At 47.0% G+C, this 21,326-nt stretch overlaps 1 protein-coding gene across 1 annotated transcript in view; it reads right to left on the bottom strand.

Annotated features, from left to right (window-relative positions):
- Nucleotides 1-4,812: 4,812 nt before the first annotated feature.
- The window catches only part of PDLIM1 (PDZ and LIM domain 1), a 43,987-nt gene continuing 27,473 nt past the window's right edge, over nt 4,813-21,326 (bottom strand). The window contains exons 4-7 of the mRNA XM_080620893.1: nt 16,281-16,471; nt 10,053-10,207; nt 6,905-7,022; nt 4,813-5,327 (exon numbers count right to left, since the gene is read on the bottom strand). Of these exons, the coding sequence (XP_080477019.1) occupies nt 5,141-5,327; nt 6,905-7,022; nt 10,053-10,207; nt 16,281-16,471 (651 nt within the window). The 3' untranslated portion in view covers nt 4,813-5,140. The remainder of the gene's footprint in view (nt 5,328-6,904; nt 7,023-10,052; nt 10,208-16,280; nt 16,472-21,326) is intronic.

Below are 21,326 nucleotides of genomic sequence, written 5' to 3' on the forward strand. Positions count from 1 at the left end.
ACTGACACCCACCTCCCTCCATCCTCCTTTCATGTAGTTGGGAGCAATAAGGTCTCCTCTGAACCTCCTTTTTTTCTCCAGGCTAAACAACCCCAATTCCCTCAGTTGCTCTGTGTAAGACTTGGGTTCTACACCTTTCACCAGCTTTGTTGCTCTTTGAATGTGCACCGACACCTCAGTGTCTTTCACATGGTGAGGGGCCCAAAACTGAACACAGTATTCAAGGCATCAAGTAGCCTTTAATCTTTGAGTTCTGATTTGTGAAAATGTCATCTAGGTATAATTAGAAGCTCCAGTCATGGAATTGCAGCTGGAGCTGTCACAGTTGTACTAGTGATGCCAAGGCACAGGTAAAATGCAATAAAATCCTACCTAATCCCATCAGACTTTGGAAACTAGCTTCCAGTCACTTTATGATCGTAATTACTCTCCATAGAGAGTAATCTGATTGCATGATAGAGCAGCAGTTATTTTCTGTTAGTGAGAGATGTTTATCCTTGCCTCTATAAGGTAACAAATCTTTTCAATTAATGAGTAGGCTAGCTTTGACCTTTGCCTGTTGAAAGCCCGGTCGTTGTTTCTAATATCTGAAGACAAGTTTCCAGGTTTTATGCTCAGTTACTTATTAGCCCAAATAATGCGAAGTCCAACATGTGCTGTCTCCATGTGTTACTTGTATTTGCTGAGTTACTTTGCTGGTCTCCTTTATGCCTCATTCTATGCTGGCAGAGACCTGCAAGATTTAAGAGTAGATAGAGCTACAATAGTATCTAAAAGGAATAATTGTAAAAGTTTTAATAGCAACTAACGTAACTGCTTCCACATAGACATACTTAGCTTTTGAAGACTGATTTACCCTGTTTAGCCTGCACAGCTACCTGATTGTCATCACAGGGCAATATGGTGGAAAATAAAAATGAAAAAAAGTTTCTATCCCATAGCCAGCATAGCTAGGATTTAATACTTGCAGCCTTCCTGAATCTGCATAAAGTGGCATTAATGCGAATGGTAGCATGAGTGAAATGTAGTAATTCAGTAATGTGTGGAGCTTGATGTTCTGTAGAGACTTTGCAGAGCTGTGACTGCTTTTGTAGCCCACCTTCAAAAAGCAAAAGCAATGCATATTTTTTCATGTTTTTGCTTACTGCCATAGAGGAGCCTATCTCTCTATCCCCTGTTGTTTTTAGCTCCTGAAGCAAGCTCAGTGCCTTCTTTGCATGACCTTATATTTCTTATGCCTATTGTCAAGAGTAATGTTCACACTTGCTATTCAACTAAGCTTTGAAGGGGCAGTCCAGCACTTGTGTGCTTACTGCTGACAGGCAAACCTTGTGGCATGCTGTGAGGGCATTTTGGAAAGCAGCCTTCCTTTCTGTAGCAGGGGAGATACACAAGTAAATGCAGTAATGATAATGTGAGGATGCTGGGGCTGTGTAAGGATGTGACTGGTGCTAACAGTTTTTAATTGTTCTGGGTAAAATAGTGTCCTCTTGATTGTCTGTTAGAGGGAAGAAATATTTCCATAGCCGCAAGGAAGCAGTGCTCCTGTCCCATGCTGTATCCAGATACACTCACTCAGCTGTTGTTCCTCTTGTTGGGGATGTTTGCAGATGTGTGAGTTGAGACCAAATTCACGGACAAAAAGATGGGTCTCATCTCGCTTGTGTGTTAAATGTTGTGTGTCTGTTTGCAAGTTGTTTTTCTCCTCTTTGGGGTTTTGTTTTTGTGGGGTTTTGGTGGGTTTGTTTGTTTTTTGTTTGTTATAACTGGTGAGCAGCTCATATTCTGGCCAGGGAGGGTCAGGGAGAGGCTGCTAGTCCTTTTTCCAAGTGGTGACAAGAAAATGTGTGGTAAACTCATCTCACATGTTAGAATCTATTTAGTGGCATTTCACCATTGCTCAAGTGCTCTTTGCGCTTACCATCATTTGAGTATTTTTACTTTCTGCCTAGCAAAAGATGATGACTTTTGAGCTGCCAAGACCCACACGTTGCCATTAGCAAATGAAACTTCAATGTCTAAGCTGGAGCAACTTTCCTTGCTGCTCTGGGTTGTTTTGCTGGGGGCAGTGTGGTGGTCGTGGTGTAGGGTGTGAGGAGACTCATGAGACCTCTGTCTTGGTGCTGTTAGTTCAGTGGCTTTTAACCCTTTCCTGTCTTATTTCCTTGGGGCTAGCTCTGTCAAGTCATTGCCAGCAGCGGGGTCTTTTTGACTATGTAAATACTTGAAAAATAGTGATCCATGTTCTTGGCTCAGGGAGGAGATGTGCTACTCTGGCCCATGTGAGCCCTCTTCTCCAGCCTGCCATGGCCCACAGCTCCTGCTGTGCTCGCAGCTTTCCACGCTGCAGCTGAGCTTGGCACCCTGTGCTGTGTGGAGGGGGCTTCTGCCAGCCAACAGGGAGGAGCAGCACAGGACCCTGCCTGCTGCAGAATAACGGGAGATGTGGCACGGAGAGTCCACAACTGGAAACAAGTAGTCTGGTCCATGGTAAAAGTTACAGATTGTGCTTTCTGCTGTGCACGCCTATGTGAAACAACCTCCTTGGCAGGCTGCTAGCTCACTTACAGACTGCCTGATACACTTCAGGTAGGAACCTTTTATGCATTTCTTACATTATTGTTAAATTCTGGAGCAGGCACCTCAGTGTGGCTGCAGATGTGACTCCATTTAACCTGTTATTGTTGACAAACAACAATTCCTCTGTTAAACTCCAGAGGAATTTGGAAAGTGAGACTACAGTGAACACTGCAGTTGCCAAGTATTTTGTCCTGCATCATGAAAAATTAATACATTCCTTTTCTCAGCAAGCTACAGCAGAAAGCTATCAAAGTCCTCCCTAAGTAATGAATATGGATTGCCCTGGCTAGCCTGTTCCCATAGCAATGAATTGGATCAGCTCTGGTATCTGCAGAGAAACTTCCACCTCCAGAGCTATCTCACAGACCTTTTGTAGTTCCTGGTTCCTGCATCATGCCCCGCACAACCAGTGTTTTCCCAGCAGTGCTGCCAGCCTTCGCCACAGGAGCTCAGCCGGGCAATAAATGCACATGGCACTGGACAAAGCCAGGCTTCTTGTCTGTTTGCTGGGGAAATGCCAGGCACGGTTCAGGCTCTGCAGCCCTGACCCCCTGATGCAAGACCAAGCTCGTGAGGTTATCTGGAACAAGCCCTGTTTTGTTGACAGACGTTTGTACAGTAGGAAAATAGTCAGTGACTGCAAGTGCTGGCGGGCTCAGCCCACCCGCTGACATTGGGATGCAGCAGTCCAGATGGCCCCAGCAGCCAGCATTTTGCTCCTGCCGTGTGTGGTGGGCAGCCAGGCGCCTCCAGCCTGCTTAGAAAGTGGGCAGCAAGGAGCATGCAGTGCTGAGAGCAGCCACGCTCCCACGCCATGGCAGGGCAGGAGCACCCATCTGAGATGCAGCCAGAGCAATTTGTTCCTACAGGTTTACTCACGCCTTCAGCCCTGCGGGTCTGTGCTCTCCATTGCTGCACTGGCTTTTTGTCTAGGCCAGCCTGCCTGCACCTGCCAGCACTGCAGCATGGAGTGCCTTTCCCTGGGGAAATGTGCTGCAAATGGGAGAGAATTAGCCCCCATTGGCAGCAGTGAGGGGAGATGTCACCCCAGCAGGCCAAAAAAAACCCACTCACCTTGAAAATTAAAGCTGATTGTTAGTGTCTGGAGTTTGTGCAGGTGTGTGTGCAGGCATGGGCTGGTGGCATGGAGAAGCCAGGCTTTTCCCAGGGATGAGCAGGACAAGGAGTTTGCTGTTTGAGCTATGCCATCCTTGCTTGCTTGCTGCTGCTTATAGAAGGACCCTGGGGGGATGAGCTAAACTGAGCTGGATTGGTGAAACCTGCCAAACCTCCCAACCTGCCAAAAAGCTGTAGAGTTGAGCTGGACCAATGGAGGCTTATAATCTTGGTAATGGGTCAGCTTTACCTCAGAAGATGATTGTTTTGGGGTTTGTGGTTTGGGTTTGGTGGTTTTGATTGGGTTTTGGGTGAGATTTCTTGCAAGCAGCTGTGCTGTGGTGTGATTCATTGTGAAGGAGAGGAAACACAGAGTGCAGCAATAACAGGTTGCTGAAGACACCTAGAACTGTCCAAGCTTCTAGCAGCTGCATGTCTGGCAGCACAGCGATGCCTCTGGCAGCCACATGGACCCTTGCACAGGGGACTGTCCCAAATGTCTGCAGACAGAAACAACCCTGGCCACAGGTCTGCCCTGGTTTGGACAAGAGATGTGGGTCTCCAGCCTGCACACAGCCCTGAGCCTGTGGTGTGGGGCTGGGGAGCCAGCATGGGATGGTCAGGGACAGCTGGAACAGGTGACAGAGACCATGGCCACTCAAACCTTCCCCTCTTTGCGGCAGGACTGTCTGGCTTCCAGCAAGCATCAAGTAGACGTTTTTTTCACAGAGCTCAGTTTGTGACCACAGGGAATGGACGGACAGATGAGTGATGCCGTACAGGAATCACAGGACCCATCATCATGAAGCAGTGCTGGATGTTGAAGGAGGCAGATTTCAGTTGCCTTGCACCAGGGACAGGCCACCAGTGCCAGCTATGGTCTGTGGCTTGGCTGTGCCCACTGGGCCTTTGCTGGGTGCCAGCAGGCAGCTGCTAACAGCAGCTGGGCAGCATGCGAGAGCAGTCTGACTCAACCTTGTAATTCTCCCCTGCTATTCTCTATAAACGCAGCCATGCACTGAGTACCTCTTCTGCTGCCCACAGTACCCCAGTCCAGTGCACAGGAATACCAGGAGAAAGCAGAGCCATCTGCCTTGTAGATTCACCCCGTTTATTGAATGCAAACAGAAGGCAAATAAGTGGGACACACAAGAGTGGTAATGTGACTTTGGCCTCTGATTTTCCTGTGTGATTGACAGTGCAAAGGAGGGAAAAAAATATAATTCTGTGTATTAGGAAAAAGCCAAGAGGAAACAAAAAGAATGTTGAACAATTAGTGACATCTCATGTGAACAAATGGAGGATTAATAATGGCAAGGAAATTTAAAGCCATGCCTAGCATTCCTTATTGCAAACAAGATTCGGCAGGGGGGCAGGGATGATGCTTTTCCAGGAAAAGCAGCAGGGGATAAACCATCCACACTGGCTTTGTGAGCAGCGCAGTTTACTTTGGGAAGACGGTGACCACCTCGTAGCCCTCTGGGGGAATCACCCGCTCCCGTGCATGCTTCTCGCAATAGATCTGGTCTTCCACGAAGAAGTGTCCTTTCTGCTTGAGGTTGGTGCCGCAGTCACTGCACACATAGCACTCAGGGTGTCGCTGCTTGTCCCGGATCTTCACAAACACCCCTCTGGGGAAGGAACCAGCATACTTCAGCACCAGGTACCCCCCACTGCTTCCTTCTTCCCCAGCTACTTCCCATCCAGCCCAGACCCACACCCAGTGCTCAGGGCAGACAATTTTCTCCTGCTCCTGAGAAGTCGTAGAACAGGCCTTCCTCCTGCCAGGTAGATGTTAACAGCACTTGTAGAGCCCAACACATGCTGGCATGGGACTCCTCCTCTGGAAAGTGTTTCCTATCACCTGCCTGCCTAAGTTTCACAGGGACCCTATCGTGTAGTGGCAAGAATCACTGTGATGGCATCTTTTAGCTGATGGCTGGAGACAGCACAACAGCATTCAAATGCCCAGAATCAGATGGCAGGCATCAAGTTGACCATCTGGGGGAGCAAAATCCAGGTCCAAACCAAGTGGATTGTAGAAGAAATTCAGAAATGACTGCCTGCCACCAACCTAGGGGGATGAAGGCTGTCGCTGCCCTTTTGCTAGTGACCGATGTGCCAGGTTCCAAGCACAGACCAGATCCTTGTTCTGATCTTAGACACTGCTGCTCAGGTGCCACAGTGAATGGATCCAGCCAAATGTGGGCCAGCTCTGGAAAGTTTCACAGCTTAACCCAGCAGATGATGAGGAAAACAATTTGCCAGGAGTATAATTTTGTTCCAGCAGCCACCTATATTTTCCGTAATTCATTAAGTTTTTATTGCTATTTATAGCTTTGTGCTTTCTCTCCTGATCTACCCAGCTGTTAGAATAATTGTAGGGTTTGTCTCTGATTCATATTTTACAGGGTATGGATTGCCTCTAATGACTCTGCCAGTCCCTGGTGCTCCAGGCAATCACAGTGTAGAGAGTCTCAGCAACTATCTGATAGCTTGTGGTGGGCAGCATGGGAGAAAGCTGAATTCTTCCATGACAATGCAGGTGGACTACCAATACTTGACTGCTGGAGTCAGCTGTTAAGCTAAGGGGGTTGGAGGAAAGAATCTGTGGTTGAGAAACTGAACAGCAAACTGAATGCATGGGTTGGGTCCCTCCTATTGTCACATGGTACAGCAGCTCTGTACTGCTGTGCTGGCAGTCAGACATACCCACATAGAGACAACTAAAATTGTGTCTGTGTAAATACAGTAGAGGTGTGCTACAGCTAACCAGGGAGAACACAGCTCTCTTGGTCCACACTGCCTCTGACCACCAATGCACCTCTGACCACTCCCTGGCAGGGGGTGCCAAGACATTAAAAGCATTGAATACACAGGCCCTCAATGAATAGCACATTTTGTTTCTGGGTGCTTCCTACTTGAAAGGTAGGAAGCAAAATACTGCAGCAACAACTGTATCAAAGTTTTTCTCATAGGGACTGTTTTGGTTTCCATCAATATTAATCTGTAGAGGGAAACCCAACTCCTGTCTCACTACAGCGAACTGCAAAGTTGGTGCTATCAAAGCTGGTGAGAATAATTGTGCCTTGAGCCAGCTCCTGGATGCTCTGGATGTGAGCAGGTGAAGTGTTTTGGGTGCAGCACCTCAGCCTCTTGCACAGGCATGGTATGCTTGGCCTGCAACCCCAGGGACAGGCTTACTTACACAATGCCAGATCCACACTTCTCACACATGGGCAGCTTCTGGGCATTCCCAATCGATGAGACCACCTTTGTGGTGGGGGCTTTGACGCTCCTAAATCCAGATGGTTTGGTGGGGTCTCCTGGGGAGTGGAAGGAGAGTGCTTCAGAGCATGTGAGATGCGTGGCTCTAGGCTATCCCTCCCAAGCAGATGTTTTCCTAGGGAAGTGTGGCGTTCTTTAACCCCAGCTCTGAGGCTGGGATTCATGCATGGAAAGCAGGCAGGGATTTAGGGGTGTGTGGGGAGGAGGGAGAGAAAGGGCACAGCTGAATCTGGCCCTGGAAAATTGAGGGCCTGAGATTGTGGGCAATCAGATGAGCGTTTCTTCTCCTCTTAACAGCCCATCAGACCTCAGCCGATGTGTCTCACATGCACAGATGCACAAAGCAAAGCGAAGCCTCTACTCCTGCCCCAGCCTTGGCAGCACCAGAGACTGCCTGCCATGTTCCAGTCACACACACAGGGTCAAGCTAATTGCTAGATTTGGGCTCAGCAAAAGGAGGTGAGCGTCCTGGCAGACTGGGGAGGACTGTCAGAAGTCCTTTTCCAGTCTGCTGTCTGGCATACGGTAGGGCTGACTCTCCCAAGACTTCTGGAAGATTTGGTTAACAAACTCCGTGTTCTTGCAGGGCCCTGGGACACTGGGGATAACCGCGTGCCCTCCTGCTGCTGCATAGCATGCTCTAGGTGTCTCCCTAGTGCAGCTTCTCTGGAGCAGGGATGTCCTGCATGTCCTTTGCAGGATACATCTGCTGACCTGTATTCCTACAACGGCAGTGGATCCTAGATGCAGGATACGAAGCAAGCCTTTAAATATCTGCAGTGAAAAAGGAGCCTCTTACAAAATGACACCATTGATGTGACTAGTCTTATCTATATGACTTTTGCAAGCGGTTCAACATGGTGTTTCACCCAAAACAGAGGGGATCAACAGGTACCTCAGGCTAGGAACGACACTGATAAAACCCTTCTGACTAGCATCAAACCAAAAGCATACTGCAGTGGATCTTCCTGGTGTCAGGGAAGGAAATATCCTCCACAGGCATATGCTGTTGACCAGCAAGGTTAAGGACATGTCACAGCTCAGGGCAGCATCACTGACAGGGGAGCTGAAGGAAAAAGGAAGGAACTGCCCACTGCATCTCCCTGTCACCACTGCTCACCCATGGGGCAGGTGCATGAGGCAAAGCATCTGTGGCAGCCTTCAGCTCAGAGGTTTGCACTCAGTTCAATGAAGAAATGCTGGTCCAGAAGTGCAAGTTCCCTACAGCTTATGTACCCTCCGAACACAGAACGAAGCACCTGGTCTCCAACAGTTACTGCAAGTGACCCTTGCTGGGAAGGAAACAGCAGCAACCACATTTGCAGGCTCTTCCCTATCACCTCTGCTCACTCCCTGTGCCTCAAACTTTGCTCATATCAGCACTGACAGCATGTTTTTAAATCTTTCTAAAGGGATCAGCTTAATCAAATGCTCACAGGAAACATAACAGGTTCTACCCTGTGAAACACCCTCCCCCTACTATTGCAGGGTCAGGTCTAAACATGGAAACACAGACCAGTCATGCTACTTCCACACACCAGTGCCCACACATATCCCCAGTGCATTGAGAGCTAGGTTCTTAGCTGGTATAAGTCAGCACAGCTGATAGAGCAATGCCCCGAGGAACTTGTTCCAGCTGGGGAGACAGCTCCCTGCTGCTACTCACAAGCCATCACCTGACGACAGGCTGGGAGAAGCAGCCAACCAATGTGCCACTTATCACCTATGTGCTATTTATCGTAGCAGACATGATCTGACTCAGCAGCAGGGGTGTTTGAGCCTGGTAGGCAGGGGCACCATCTCCTCAGGGACTGACATTCCTTTGGGGTTGTGTAACCTCCCGGCCCTCCTCTGCATGGGTGATTATCAGCTCACAGTGGAGTGATGCCAAAGCCCATCCTGGCCTGTGGTCTGGCAGGCAAACCTTGTGCCAGAGAATCCCAGTAATTCTGCAAATCTTCGAAGAAAGATAAAGCAGAGAGGCCTTTGCTTCATATCTTCTTCAGCACTACTAAGCATGGGGGAGAACCTTGGCAGCTACTCAAGTCCTTTCCACACAGGAGCTGAACCCTGAGGGCAAGTTGCAAACTCAGTATTTAAAAGATGCTTTCAGGTATGTATTTTAACAGCATATTAAAGACTCCAAGATCCTGGTTTATTTCTTCCTATTGTTCCCTTTTTTCCTTCATTTTTCTGTTTCCATACAGATCCCTCAGATCTACCAGGTCTGAGGCTGACCTATTTCCCTTTGTGGTGAGTATCTCAGCACCAGGCTTTTGTTGGATGAAATTGAACATACCACTGCCAAGCTAGTAACAAAAGACAAAGTCTCAACTGGTCTAAGGAAAAAAAAAAGTCATTCTTGGAATTCTTTTCCTATTTACTTGTTTATTTTAGTTTATTTAAGGGGCAAAGTGAGTACAATTTGGCCCCCATCTAAGTTAACTGGCTTTTTTTATCTTAAGATCTATAGCCCTGAACTGCAGAAGTCCAGATGTCAGATCAAGAATGCCAAGCAGACTGAAATTTCAGAGTTTAAAAGCTACGAACTGCTTACTGTAACTCAACTTCCATATTTTTACATTTAACTGTAGAAGCAGATCATTTTTCTTATATAAAAGGATGGCTATCAGAAGCATTAAGATTCACTAAAGATCACTATCTTGAGGTACCTTTCAAAGTCTTGAATCCAAGATGGCCTTTAATCAGTGAATATTATCTTAAAGGGGCAAAACTTTACAAAACATGGGACAAATTTTTGCAACTTTGTAAATTCCTTCTTGATAACTGAATGTTGTAGGGGGTTATTTCTCAAGCACTCACACTGAAAGAGTGAGCAATGATATGGGCCTGTAGACACTGACACTAATCGACAAGAGAATATTAGGAGTTAAGTTTATGAGAGGGTCTGTAGGTTTCTGTAGAAACAGTTGACGTGTGCTACCTTTAACAATCAACAGCTAAGAAAGGAAAACAAAGTTTTAGATGTTACTCTTAAACATCATATGCAGCCCAAGGAATGACAAAGAAAAAAGCACACTCAGATTAGGTGTGCAGTAAGTGCTCACCTTTTTCTTCTGACTCCAAGATTTCTTGCAGCACAAGGAACGAAGCAGACTGTCTGGGTGGCTCATTTGACTCTTGATTCTCCTGGAGCATCTTGTAAACCTCAGATTCTCTGTCTATGACCATACTGCCTGGGGGCTGGTTATGCTGATCTAAACTGAGAAAGGAACAGGGAATAAGGTTGTTAAAAAGCTTAAAACTAAAGCCAGTGCCTCTAGCAAAATTTTCACAATGCATCATATGACTGAAGAACAAACGTGCAAAACAAGTGTGTAACAGGATGCTATAAAATACAGAGGTGCTGGATGTGCTGGCACAAGACCAGCAGCCCAGGTGGGATTGGCAACCTGGGCTATCCACATACACCACTGTGAAAAGGCTCACACTGACTGCCCCAGCCAGTCCCCAGGTGTTCTCTGTGCTTCACAATTAACTATTTACTCCAGAAACTAAGACTTTCTCAGGAAATCACCACTCTGTTAACAGGAAAATAAAGAATTTGTGCTGTGATAGGATCCTGCATGGTAGCTGTGCCATCTATGCATGTTCCTTGCATGCATAAACTAGTACCTTAGACTAATACCTTGCACCTCTGTGAATCTCAAATTAAGTAAAGTTTATTCCATTAGAAAGAAATCTTTGCAAGTACACTATGAATGGGTCCTAAAGGCTATCTTCACAAAGTAACAGCTGTACAATCTAACGATAAGAACCCCTAATTGGCAACAATTTAATTTGGTTTTCAAGTGAGTGTTGCTATTTCCATTTTATAGGAGAACACTCTGAGCCACAGCCCATTTACAGCATTTAATCAAGGTTAACAAGCAAGTGAAGGGCAGAGGTGATTTCTGTGTGCTAACACTAAGCCCTCCTTTCAGCTGCCACTCATTTCATGAGGGACCTGCATCCTCAGCCTAGAGCCTGAAGTGCTTCAGTGTCAGCTTTTCACAATGCAGGGTGGTTGAAAGGGTGGTCATTATGCCAGTGGAAGTGTCATTGGGGGAAAAAAAAGAGGCTTGGGGGCAGTACCTAGGATGTTCTCCACATCCAGTGGGTGCAGGATAAACTACAGGCTTAAAACTGCAGGAGGATGTTCAATATATTCCTTGGGAAAAGCCTTCCAATGGACAGACTCTGAAATGCTGGAGGAGATTGCTACAGAGAAGTGAGCAACCTCCATACTAAAGGATTTAAAAAGAGTCTGGACAAATATCCCATGGGAATTATTTAAATTCATGGTTTAAATCAAATAACTGCTGGGCTAGGGGATGGACATGGGAGGTTCCTGCCTATGACTGGAGTAAAAATGTCTCTAGAAAAATGAGACAACTGACAAGTCTCCTCTGAGAGCTCAATTACATAATGCAGCCTTATAAATGTAAACGTCTATTAGGTTTCACTGTTCCTGCACCCTGTGAGTGCCTGAAAAGTACATAAACATTCTGAAGTTTAGATTAAATTGCAGAGGGAAATCTTTTTTTGAGGAGGCAACTGCATACTTCCCATGCCAATGTGCAATAGAGTCATCTGAGAGTTACTCTACATAATAAATTCTTCAAGCATCAGAGGTAAAATCATTGCACGTGTTATAAAACACTATTTCCATAAAAAGAATTTCATAAAATGTTTCCATCTTTAGTAATATTTGGTGGCGCAGGAAGCACATTAGGCTTGCAAGCAGTTGAACCCTTGATGCCTGAATGTCATTTTACTGAAGCCTCTCACCCAAAATAAAATAATGATGTGCTTTCTTTTACACAGAAAATGTCCTAGGTCCTTCATCCAAAATGAATCCATGCTCCACATTACATTCATCTTATGTAAACCCATATACTCCCACCACTCTATAGACCCATGAAAACATTAGGCAAGAAACCTTTCACTGCAGTTTGCATACTAAGAATGTTTCATTAACATGCATTCAAAAAGCAAAGGCTACATCACCTTCAAGAGCACTAAAGGCAAACAAAGCCATCACATTTCAGGTATGTGTTGTGTCTGTGTGCAAAAGATACAGATCACCTCTCCCTAGTACACACCCTATAGGTACATTTGCCTCTACAAGACTTCCAAAAGACTATAAAACCCCCCAAATCCTAGAATTTGTATGAGCAGAGTGAAATAGCTCAATTTGTCAGGGCAGAAAGCTATGCTGCTTAAAGAAAATAAAATAAAATAAAAAAAAACCAACAAAACAACAAAAGCACATGCATCTTTTGAATGGGCAAGGCCACAGGCACACGAGTTGTGCTTGCAGGATAGTAAGTCTCTGTATGTTTGCTGATTTATGGCACCTCCTGTTACACAGGTACTTTATCTGCAGCAGTCACCAGCAAATGGTCTCCTTTACCACGCACCAAAGTTCCCCAACTCCAAAACTTTGTAGGGGACAACTCCAACACGCTTTACTGGATTTCAGACTCACAAAACCATTACTGGATCTTACTGCTTCTGCCATGGGCAACTTGCAACACTGATTGAGTAACAATGCATTGCTGAGCTTTTAAAATTGGCAATGAAACACACAAAGACACAGTCTAGCACAGCGTCTTCAGAAAAGCACAGCTTACTTTTATTAATGGCATTGTACGATTTTCTGTTAGCACATTTTGTGAAGTTTACAAGGATCTCAGAGCTGGGCTTCAAAGTACTTGGAGCAGTCACTTTTGCAATGAAACAACTGCTGATGCCTGGTGCTCCTTTTGTGAGTGTTATCAGCTGTCTGGACCGGCACAGCCAGCCAGCAGACTGTTACTGGAATGTAACATGTTAACTTCTAGTTGGTAAACTAGAAGCCAGAGCAAGTAACTGGCCTGAGTAACGAGGCAGGAGTAAATCCACAGCCTCCCATTATCTCTTGGCTGCTGGCACATGGCAAAAACTTGGCTGTGTGGGTCCATGGGTGAGGACACCAACTTTTCTTCTTCAAAGCATGTGGTGCTTAGCCTAGGAGGGCACTGTGAGCAGCCAAAGAGCTATGAGATCTGTCTGTGCCCTTTCACTCTGTCCCTTGGAAGTCATGGGACTGACCACCTCCCTGAACCACATGTTACACAGCTGCAAGCTGCTTGGTCACAGAGTGGGATAACTCTGCTGATGGTTCACATCTGAAACAATTCAGCCTTGTTTGGAGCCCTCCTGTGAGATGCCTTAATGAACTTTCTGCTTCACCCTTCTCAGTACTGAAGTCCTCCCTGTAAAACCCTGTGGGCTGTCATTTGGAGGGATATGCCAGCTGGATCCCAACTGCCACAAAGCAAAACACCTAAAAGCACCCTGGCCTTGTGATGCTGAGGCTCTTGCACATCCTGCCTGTTGAGCATCCTCCACTCCTATGGGCAAAGAGGCAGCTGCAAGAGCAGCAACCTGTGCAGACAAGTGGGCAGGGGTGGGAACACAGACTGGGTCCTCCGTGTGTCCACTGCCTGCCCAGGCTGCTCCAAACTCATAAGTGTTACCAACATAAGATGGAGCCTATGGGGACCTGCTTCAGCCTGAAATGAAACGCCCAGCGCACGCACATGGCCTTGCCCATAGCCCGTGGAACAAAAGCACAAGGACACATGTGGCAACACCTTCCAGTCACAAACAACAATCATTTCAGTGCAGGAGAAACACCAGCTTTCAGGATAAAGCACTCTCCTGCCTCCAACAAAGCCATCTGCTACAGGTGGCTCCTCCAGGAAAGCTAGCAGCTGCTGTCAAGGGCCTGCCGCACGGGTGCACAGGGGGCAATGGACACAGTGACAGGCTGAAATCATGTTTGGTGCTTCCCGCAATGTTGGACACAGACACAACGCAGAGGAAGCCCCTGTGAAGACTCATGCACTAGTGTCAGAAAGGTGACATGTAGACGCTGTTTCCTTGTGACCAGCAACACCGTGAGCCACAGACAGGGATGAGGTACTCGTGGACACCAAGATGCAGATGAATGGATGCACTGAATCCCACTGCAGAGGCAATGGGCAGGTTACCTGGGGAAATCAGGGCTAACAGAAGAGATCTGCCCCTTCAGGGAATCCATGATGTTGCTCTGCGAATAGAGCTGCAGGGGAGAATTGAACTGCACGTGTAGCACTTTGAGTCCCGGCACCTCCACTTCCACAGGGCTCTTGGGGCAGATCTGAGCCGTGCGCTTCAGCTGCTCAGGCCCCACTCGGACTTGGCTGGGGATGGAGGAGGTGCTGTGCCTCCGCTCGGAGGTCTGCACCTGCAGAGGGTTATAGATGGAGGCGACAGGAGCCTGCATCGGGCTCATTGGCAAAGGGCAGCTAAAGGCCCACACGTTCATGTGGGCAAATTGAGTTGTGTTTGTTTGGGGGTTCATTTGGGTTTTACGTTGTGGAATTGAGGGAAAAGTGCAATGGAGGAAGAAAGGAAAGAAGGAAGATATTAATAGACTAAACCTAATGTTCTAAGCAGTACAAGCAGTTGCAGAATACTGTCTGAGGGGCACACCACTGAATACATGACTTTACATTAAAGGCTTCTGGCTAACGCTGTGGCTCTGGTCTCACCCTCCAGGTGTGCCCACACAAAAACTTAAAATGTAGTCACTCTACTGATGAGCAAAGGGGTTGTAAAGGTAATGAAGACATGGCAGCAGGGATTTTAATATGAACTAGCACTCATGGTCCCACTGTCCAGCCAAGGAGTGCTACCTTCACTGCTACCCTTTCCAAAGCTAGCCTGGGCATCCTACTGAGGGCCCATCTCACCTCTAACCCCAAAACAGGTGTGCTCAGCAGTGAGGCTTCCCCCTCCCCTCCCCACCTGCTTTGCAGCACCACTTGCAAATCCAGTGGATTTGCTGGTATTTCTGTCTGTACCAGCCTTGCATTTACATCATACAGGATGGAACATGAACCAGGTCCCCATGTCACATCACCATGTGCAGTGGCAGGATCAGGCTGTTGGGTTCAGACAGGCTGTGTGTCTACTGGGTGCAGCATGAGGATGCAGATAAAATGCCAGGTAAACCCAGAGCAAGGGCCATGTACGAATAACTCAGAAAACAGAAGGGCAGGGATTTAAAGACAGCTGCAAGGCTGTGTGAAGGGAGAACCTACACGTCCTTTGCTTGTGCTAAATGGTCCCATCAGGTTAATGCAAAGTCAGATTTCTCTTGTTCTTGCCCTGCCTTTGCTCAGCCCCTGAATGAGGCTGCTGAGCTCTTCCAGAAGCAAATGAGGAACAAACATCTGGCACCTTGTCTGCCAGCTGCAGCACTGTAACTGCCTAGAAGGGACCCTGCTGCAGATGGGGCTGCCAGTGTGAGAAGCCGGCTTCAGTCAGGGACAAGTTTTTAGGCTTGTGTTAAAACACAATCTCAGGTCTTTGTGTCCTACAAAAGCAGAGTCTGAAGTTACTTTTGGCTCCCCATTCACAAGTCAGAAATTTAACTGAGTATCACGTAAAGCATTGGTCTTGAAGCTTTTGTTGTAAAAGTGGCCAAAGTTTTCCTGGCAGTTGGTACTGCTATAGACTTAGGGCAGTTAAGCAACTTGACCAACACAGCCAGAGAGATTTCAGACAGCTCCTGCTTTATTGCTTCCAATGAAAAAAGAGGAATGTTGGACTTTTGGAATAATGTCTCTGGCGAACTCAGATACAACCACAAAAATCAGCACGCCCTTTTAAGGTTGGGAACCTTTCCAATCCCGTATATGAAATTGCTCACACAGGTATCAATGTTTCAGCTATCAATGTTTCAACTACTTTTTAAAACTCCTGAGAAAAACAAGGTTCAGTAATAAGAAACAGAAAGATCCAAACTTAGGTAAAGTCTGACTACGAATCCCAGGCCAGCCAAGAAGGGGGACATGTGTGGTTCCTGCACTAGCTAGTACCCCTCCTGCCCAGCATTACCCGCAAAGCCAGCACAAAACTCTAACTAAGTGCTCGTAACAAGCTATCAGGCACCTGGTCAGACCAGCAGGCTGGCATGTCATGCTGAACACACGTGGAAACCGCGTCGGTCTCTGCTAAACAAAGAAACATAACAGCATTAATTTCATTTCTGGATCTCTTGAAACGTTCCCCTCTCCTCCAAGCCCTGCCCTGGGAACCACATTCATGCTCATGTGTCTGCTCCTTCCCTTGACCTGAAAAAAAGCTTTTCTTGGTTAACAAACTGGTGTCCTCACAGTGAACTCACATCTCCTGGAGCCTTGGGGGGGGAGAACCTCCTGGGGGCCTGGGCAGGGATGGGAGGCAAGGAAGATACTTACGGCTTGGTAGATTCTAGGGCCCCTGGTGATGTCTTTGACTCCACAGCAGTGTTGAAGGTCTGGATGTTCTCTGAGGAGTAGAGCCCTGCTGGGCTGTTGTACTGAGCAGTGATCACCCTGGGGGCAGAAGCTGTGGCAGCAGTGAAGGGCACTGCACTCCGGTTGTGTGCACTTCCTATGTGTCTTACTTCCTGCATGCAAAGGAGCAGAGGCAAAAATCAGAGGTGCTCAAGCATGCAGGTGGGATGTGACAGGGCAGCCTGGAGCAAGCAGCCACTGCAGTGGTGGCCTTTATGTGTGGTGTCAGCTGAGGAGTACGCAACCATAACCATCAAAGCAGGCAAGTATCCTCCAAAAGTCACAAGAGCCTCAGCCCCATCCTGGATGGCTTCAGGCTGACTTTCAGGACGTTTCATAGTTGACATGCTGGCAACATAAGAGCCCAGAAACATCACCAGATCTATTAGTTGAAGGTGCCACATACCTGGGACCTCCTGCAAGCCTATGGTAAACCACAGGACCTACCTTCTCATGCAAGACTTAAGCATTCCTTGCAATTCCTGAAAGCAAGGCTTTCTATGGAAAAAAGATGAGCAGCAGAAAGAGGCAGACTCTTCAATGACATCTGAAAGCTTGGCTTTACTTACACAAGGGCAACCCAGAAAGAAGGGATTTGTTATTACTGTAAGTAGTCTGGAGCATGTCTGCTCCTTCAGCTAAGACTGGGGTTCACAGCTGTCTCTGATGAACAACTTTGGACTTTCTGGACAAGAAATTCCCACAAGAAGGGTGGGAAGATGGCTGTTGTTAATACAAAAGATTGTCCACAGGCAGTGACAGCTAACTGCCAGAGACTTCTACAGTGTCGGAAGTATGAGATAACCACCCAGACATCCTGGGTTTGCTGCAAACTGGAGGCTTTGAGCAGTATTAGTGGATACTAAGAAACACTAATTACAATTTAATAAGAAAGGAGGAAAATCCAAATCTTAAATAAGACATGAGATGATGTAAGACTCTTCTGAATCACAAGCAGTGCTAACAAAAATAGGAAAATTTCTAAGCCCCAGCACCAGTTCAGGAGGCTGGGAATTAGCAGCCTGAGCAGAGATAACAACATTTCTCTCCAGAGAAGACACTTGACCAAAGCAAGAAGAAAGCATGATGAGGCCTCACTAGAGCAGGCATAAGAAAGGACTAACATTCACAAAGGCAGCTGAAATATCCAGGGCTAAAAGATGGCACCCAAATGTGCATTTTGAAATGTTTTAGCCATCTGTAAAGTTTGGGCAGGGCTTCAATACAGGGCTAAGGTCCAATGGCACAAGATGAAACAGGGCCCTTCTTAACATGCTGGGCCCATGGTTTCCAGCACTAATTAACACAACCAGTTCCCCCTCCCACTCAATATAGGTGCTGACTTCTACAGCAATGAAGTGAGCCTTCACCACCCTTTGAACATCTCATGACATTTGTTTGATAGAGCTATAGTTACAGGATAAACACTCAATAAAAACAGGTATGACTAAATTCCTCTACAGATTTTTCTTTAAATCACTTTTATGTCCCCTGATTTCCTTAGGCAGCTGGCTAACATTCCCAGACTGACAGATGGGAGTCATCTCACGTCATGGCACTCAAATGCTATTTACGGCACCAAGCACAGCACATAGGAGCCCTTAAAGAAGAGCGGTGTGGATGCAAATGCACTCATGAGTTACAAGTAATCTGAAATCAGTGGGCTAACTCAAGATGTGGGGTGGCGGAACTGCTCTCCCATGGCTTTCTGGCTGATGCTTATGGATGTCAGCCATGCAGCTTTCCCACAGACCAAAGGAAGAAAGACCCTGGAGTAATTAGCTAATCTCCCTTTGTTGCAATCTCACTCAAAGCACATAATAGTGAGCATAAAAATAGTCTTTCCCATGGCAGAAACTGTGGATTTTAGCAAAAAAGTTACTTCAGCCTGTATATCACAACATGGGGAAAAGTATCAGTGATCTTTTATCAGCATTAAATGCACATGCTAGCCTATCATTTGGAGGCCATAAGTAGGAAATGGGTTCAGAAGTGCACATAAATAGCCGGTTTAATGAAAGACAGAGGAAGACAAAGTTTTAGGCTAAGAGTTATACTCTTAGGTCAAATAGGCTCAAAGTTGAAATCATGTCACAACCTGTATTGCAGAAACATTTAAGTATTAATCAAGAATTAGAAAAAGGGAAGTAATTTAGAGTTGCTTTTATTTTTTAATTCTGGTTTCCTAAAGAAGCAAGGCATCTCAATTACATACTCCACATGCACATGGGCATGTTCCCACACCCACGAAGGACCTTTGGATCTGTCAGCCAAGCCCAAATCAGTTTGACAGTGATAGAGGCCTCAAGGATGTTTAGGTTCCTACAAGTGCTAAGAAAATAGACAGCCAGATGGATGAGTGAGGCTGAAACTACATTAGTGCTTTGACTTCAAGAGCTCCAACACATGCTCAGACACAAAACCCACATACGAGATTTTGGCTTACTTTTGGCCACCAGCTAGGTTTTCTGCTGTGTAATAATATCCAAGACCATAAATGAAGCTTTCAAAAGCAGCAGGACATCTGTAGTAGCTCTCATGTGGATCAAGTCCACTGATTAGAAGGGAGTTTATAACAGGTTAAATAGAGATACCGGTGCTTAAGGTGTTATCTGAAGATTATATTAGATGACTAGAAAACTCCCATCTAGAGAACAGTGTAGAAGGCATATAACCCAAGAATCTATGGACAAGTATTACAAGAACAGTAACATTATAAAGAGCATTTGGATAATCCGAAGTCTCCAGCACTTCCTGTCATGCTGTTCTGCTCTTTCTGCTCGAGCTGTGAAAGGAATTTGCAAAGAACAAGTGCTTTCATGATCCCAAGATCAAAAGATAGTGTGTTCTCACTGTCAAATGTATTTACCTAAGGATTTGCCAGAACAACCAATACAGGCTCTGCGGTGTTGCAGCAGTTTTGTTAAAGCCCCAGATCCTGGAATCATATGTTTGTGTGAGAGTCTCTGACTTTGTATTCAAAAAAAATACCAGAAATGTGACATTCCCAAAAACCTGACCACCAGAAAGCAAGTGAAAAATGTTAGTACAAAACCAGTGCATACTGCATTTGTATGCAGTTGAGATGCCTGGGGTTTGCAGCATCTCTAAGACCGTGATGTTCCCAGGACCAACACAAAGAAAAGGGGGCAAGCAGCATTAAACAGCATCTCTGGCTGGACATGCACTGCAAGATCAGTAAGCAATGATCTGTTTGCAAAGAAAGAACTGGCAGTCAGACACAAAGACATGATCTTATCCAGTCATAGCATGACCTACTCTTCCTTTGTCAGTAGTGGAGAGGAGTGTGACTAATTAATATTAGATCTTTTTGGAGACATCTTCAGTTGGAATCTGCAGGCAGATCTGGAATCACTTGCCTCTCCCTTCCTGCAAGCCATGGTGCTGCCTTCCATGAGGCACAGAATGCACTGTAGAGGTGCGGCTCAGTAAGTCATTGCTATTGTTGCTAAGCCTGGTGACAAGCAGCCCCAGTCCCCAGACGCCAGTCCTGTCTGCAGCGGGTTGCAGTCAGCAACGAACAGGGGTAATGGCAGCAGTTGTTTTCGTCTCAATGCAGGGTATGGAAGCTCCCAGCCTCCAGGCAGCATACTCAAGAACAGTATTTTACCACTATAAACTGACACCACGATAAAGCACTTTATCTGCACAGATACCAGCCACGCTCCCCTCCTTCCTTTGCAGAGGTATGTCTCTAGGGGGCCTGGCAGAGTGGTTAGCCCAAGCTAAAATGGATTAGCAACTGCACAAGCTTCTCTGCCAGGGTGCTGCTTCTGAACTTAGATAGGTCTCATCTTGCTTCACTTCAAAATGAAGCCATTCCTCCAACAGCCCCCTCCCTATCTGAAACTACCTCCTCCTCCTATGAACAAGCTCCAAGTGGCTTTGGAGCACAACCCTGTGTGCTCTCAAGTCCTTCAGGCACTAGTGCAAACCCCTCCCCCTGCATCCCAGAGAAAAAGCTACTCCCCAATCCCAAGGTCAAACAAGGTTTGTAGGACCCCAGCTTCAGGTCAAATATGCAGGTGTCCTGCCAGATGCGTTGTCTGGATGCCAGCTGTTAGTGGTAGGAGCCCTCTCTGAGAGCACAGGAGGATGCTGCTGTGTGCTGCAGACACTGCACCATGGCTCTTCCAGCTGGGTACCAAGTGGCTCCCCTGCTATCATAGCCCTCATGGCAGGGAGCTGCTAGCCACAGTACCAGGCTGCGGGGATGGGGAAATCATCCCTGCGCCAGAGCAGGAAGCGTATCAGCATTTCCTACTGCACCGGCTGCAGGCTGCGTCATGGGGAATTATCTGGGAAAACAATAGCCCCTTCCTCCCACCCATGCCAGGCCATGCTCAGTGACGCTGAAGCCCAGTCTGTGAAATCCCCAAGCTACGTCAGCCATCACCTCCATGCCTGGAGCTGGGGTCAGGCAGCAGCTTGCAGTGGCTGGCTGCTTCCTCCTCACCACACATGGACACCACCATGGGGCCTGCTTATTCTGGGAATCTGATAATGGGACTCCAGGGAAATTCCAGCTGTCAGCAAGGCAGATGGATAGGCAGATCACGATGAGCCACCTCCATCAGCTGAGCTGCAGCACATCCCATACATCAAGGGCATAAAGCAACCTGGATGCCTCCATGGCCCCAAGTGCCCTCAGGCAGGTAGGTTAGAGGCAGTCTGGGATGAGGGTGGGCTCTTGTGACCCATCTGCTGCTCGGTGAAGTGGCCAAGACCATCCCAGCTGCACTGACCTCACCACCACCAGAAACAGGGAAAAGCTGGAAGTTCTTCGTACTTGCTAAATAAACTAAACCAAGACTTGAGGTTTGGGCAGCCTTTCCCCTAAGCAGGGTTTTCCTCTCCCCACAGCACAGCCTGAACGCAGCCAGCAGTGCTGGGGGCTCAGAGGTGCTGACTACTGCCCTGCTGCCACTGCACCTACAGTACCCCCAC

This window comes from Psittacula echo, assembly GCF_963264785.1.
Source record: "Psittacula echo genome assembly, chromosome: 6".
In the NCBI taxonomy this organism is placed as follows: Eukaryota; Metazoa; Chordata; class Aves; order Psittaciformes; family Psittacidae; genus Psittacula; species Psittacula echo.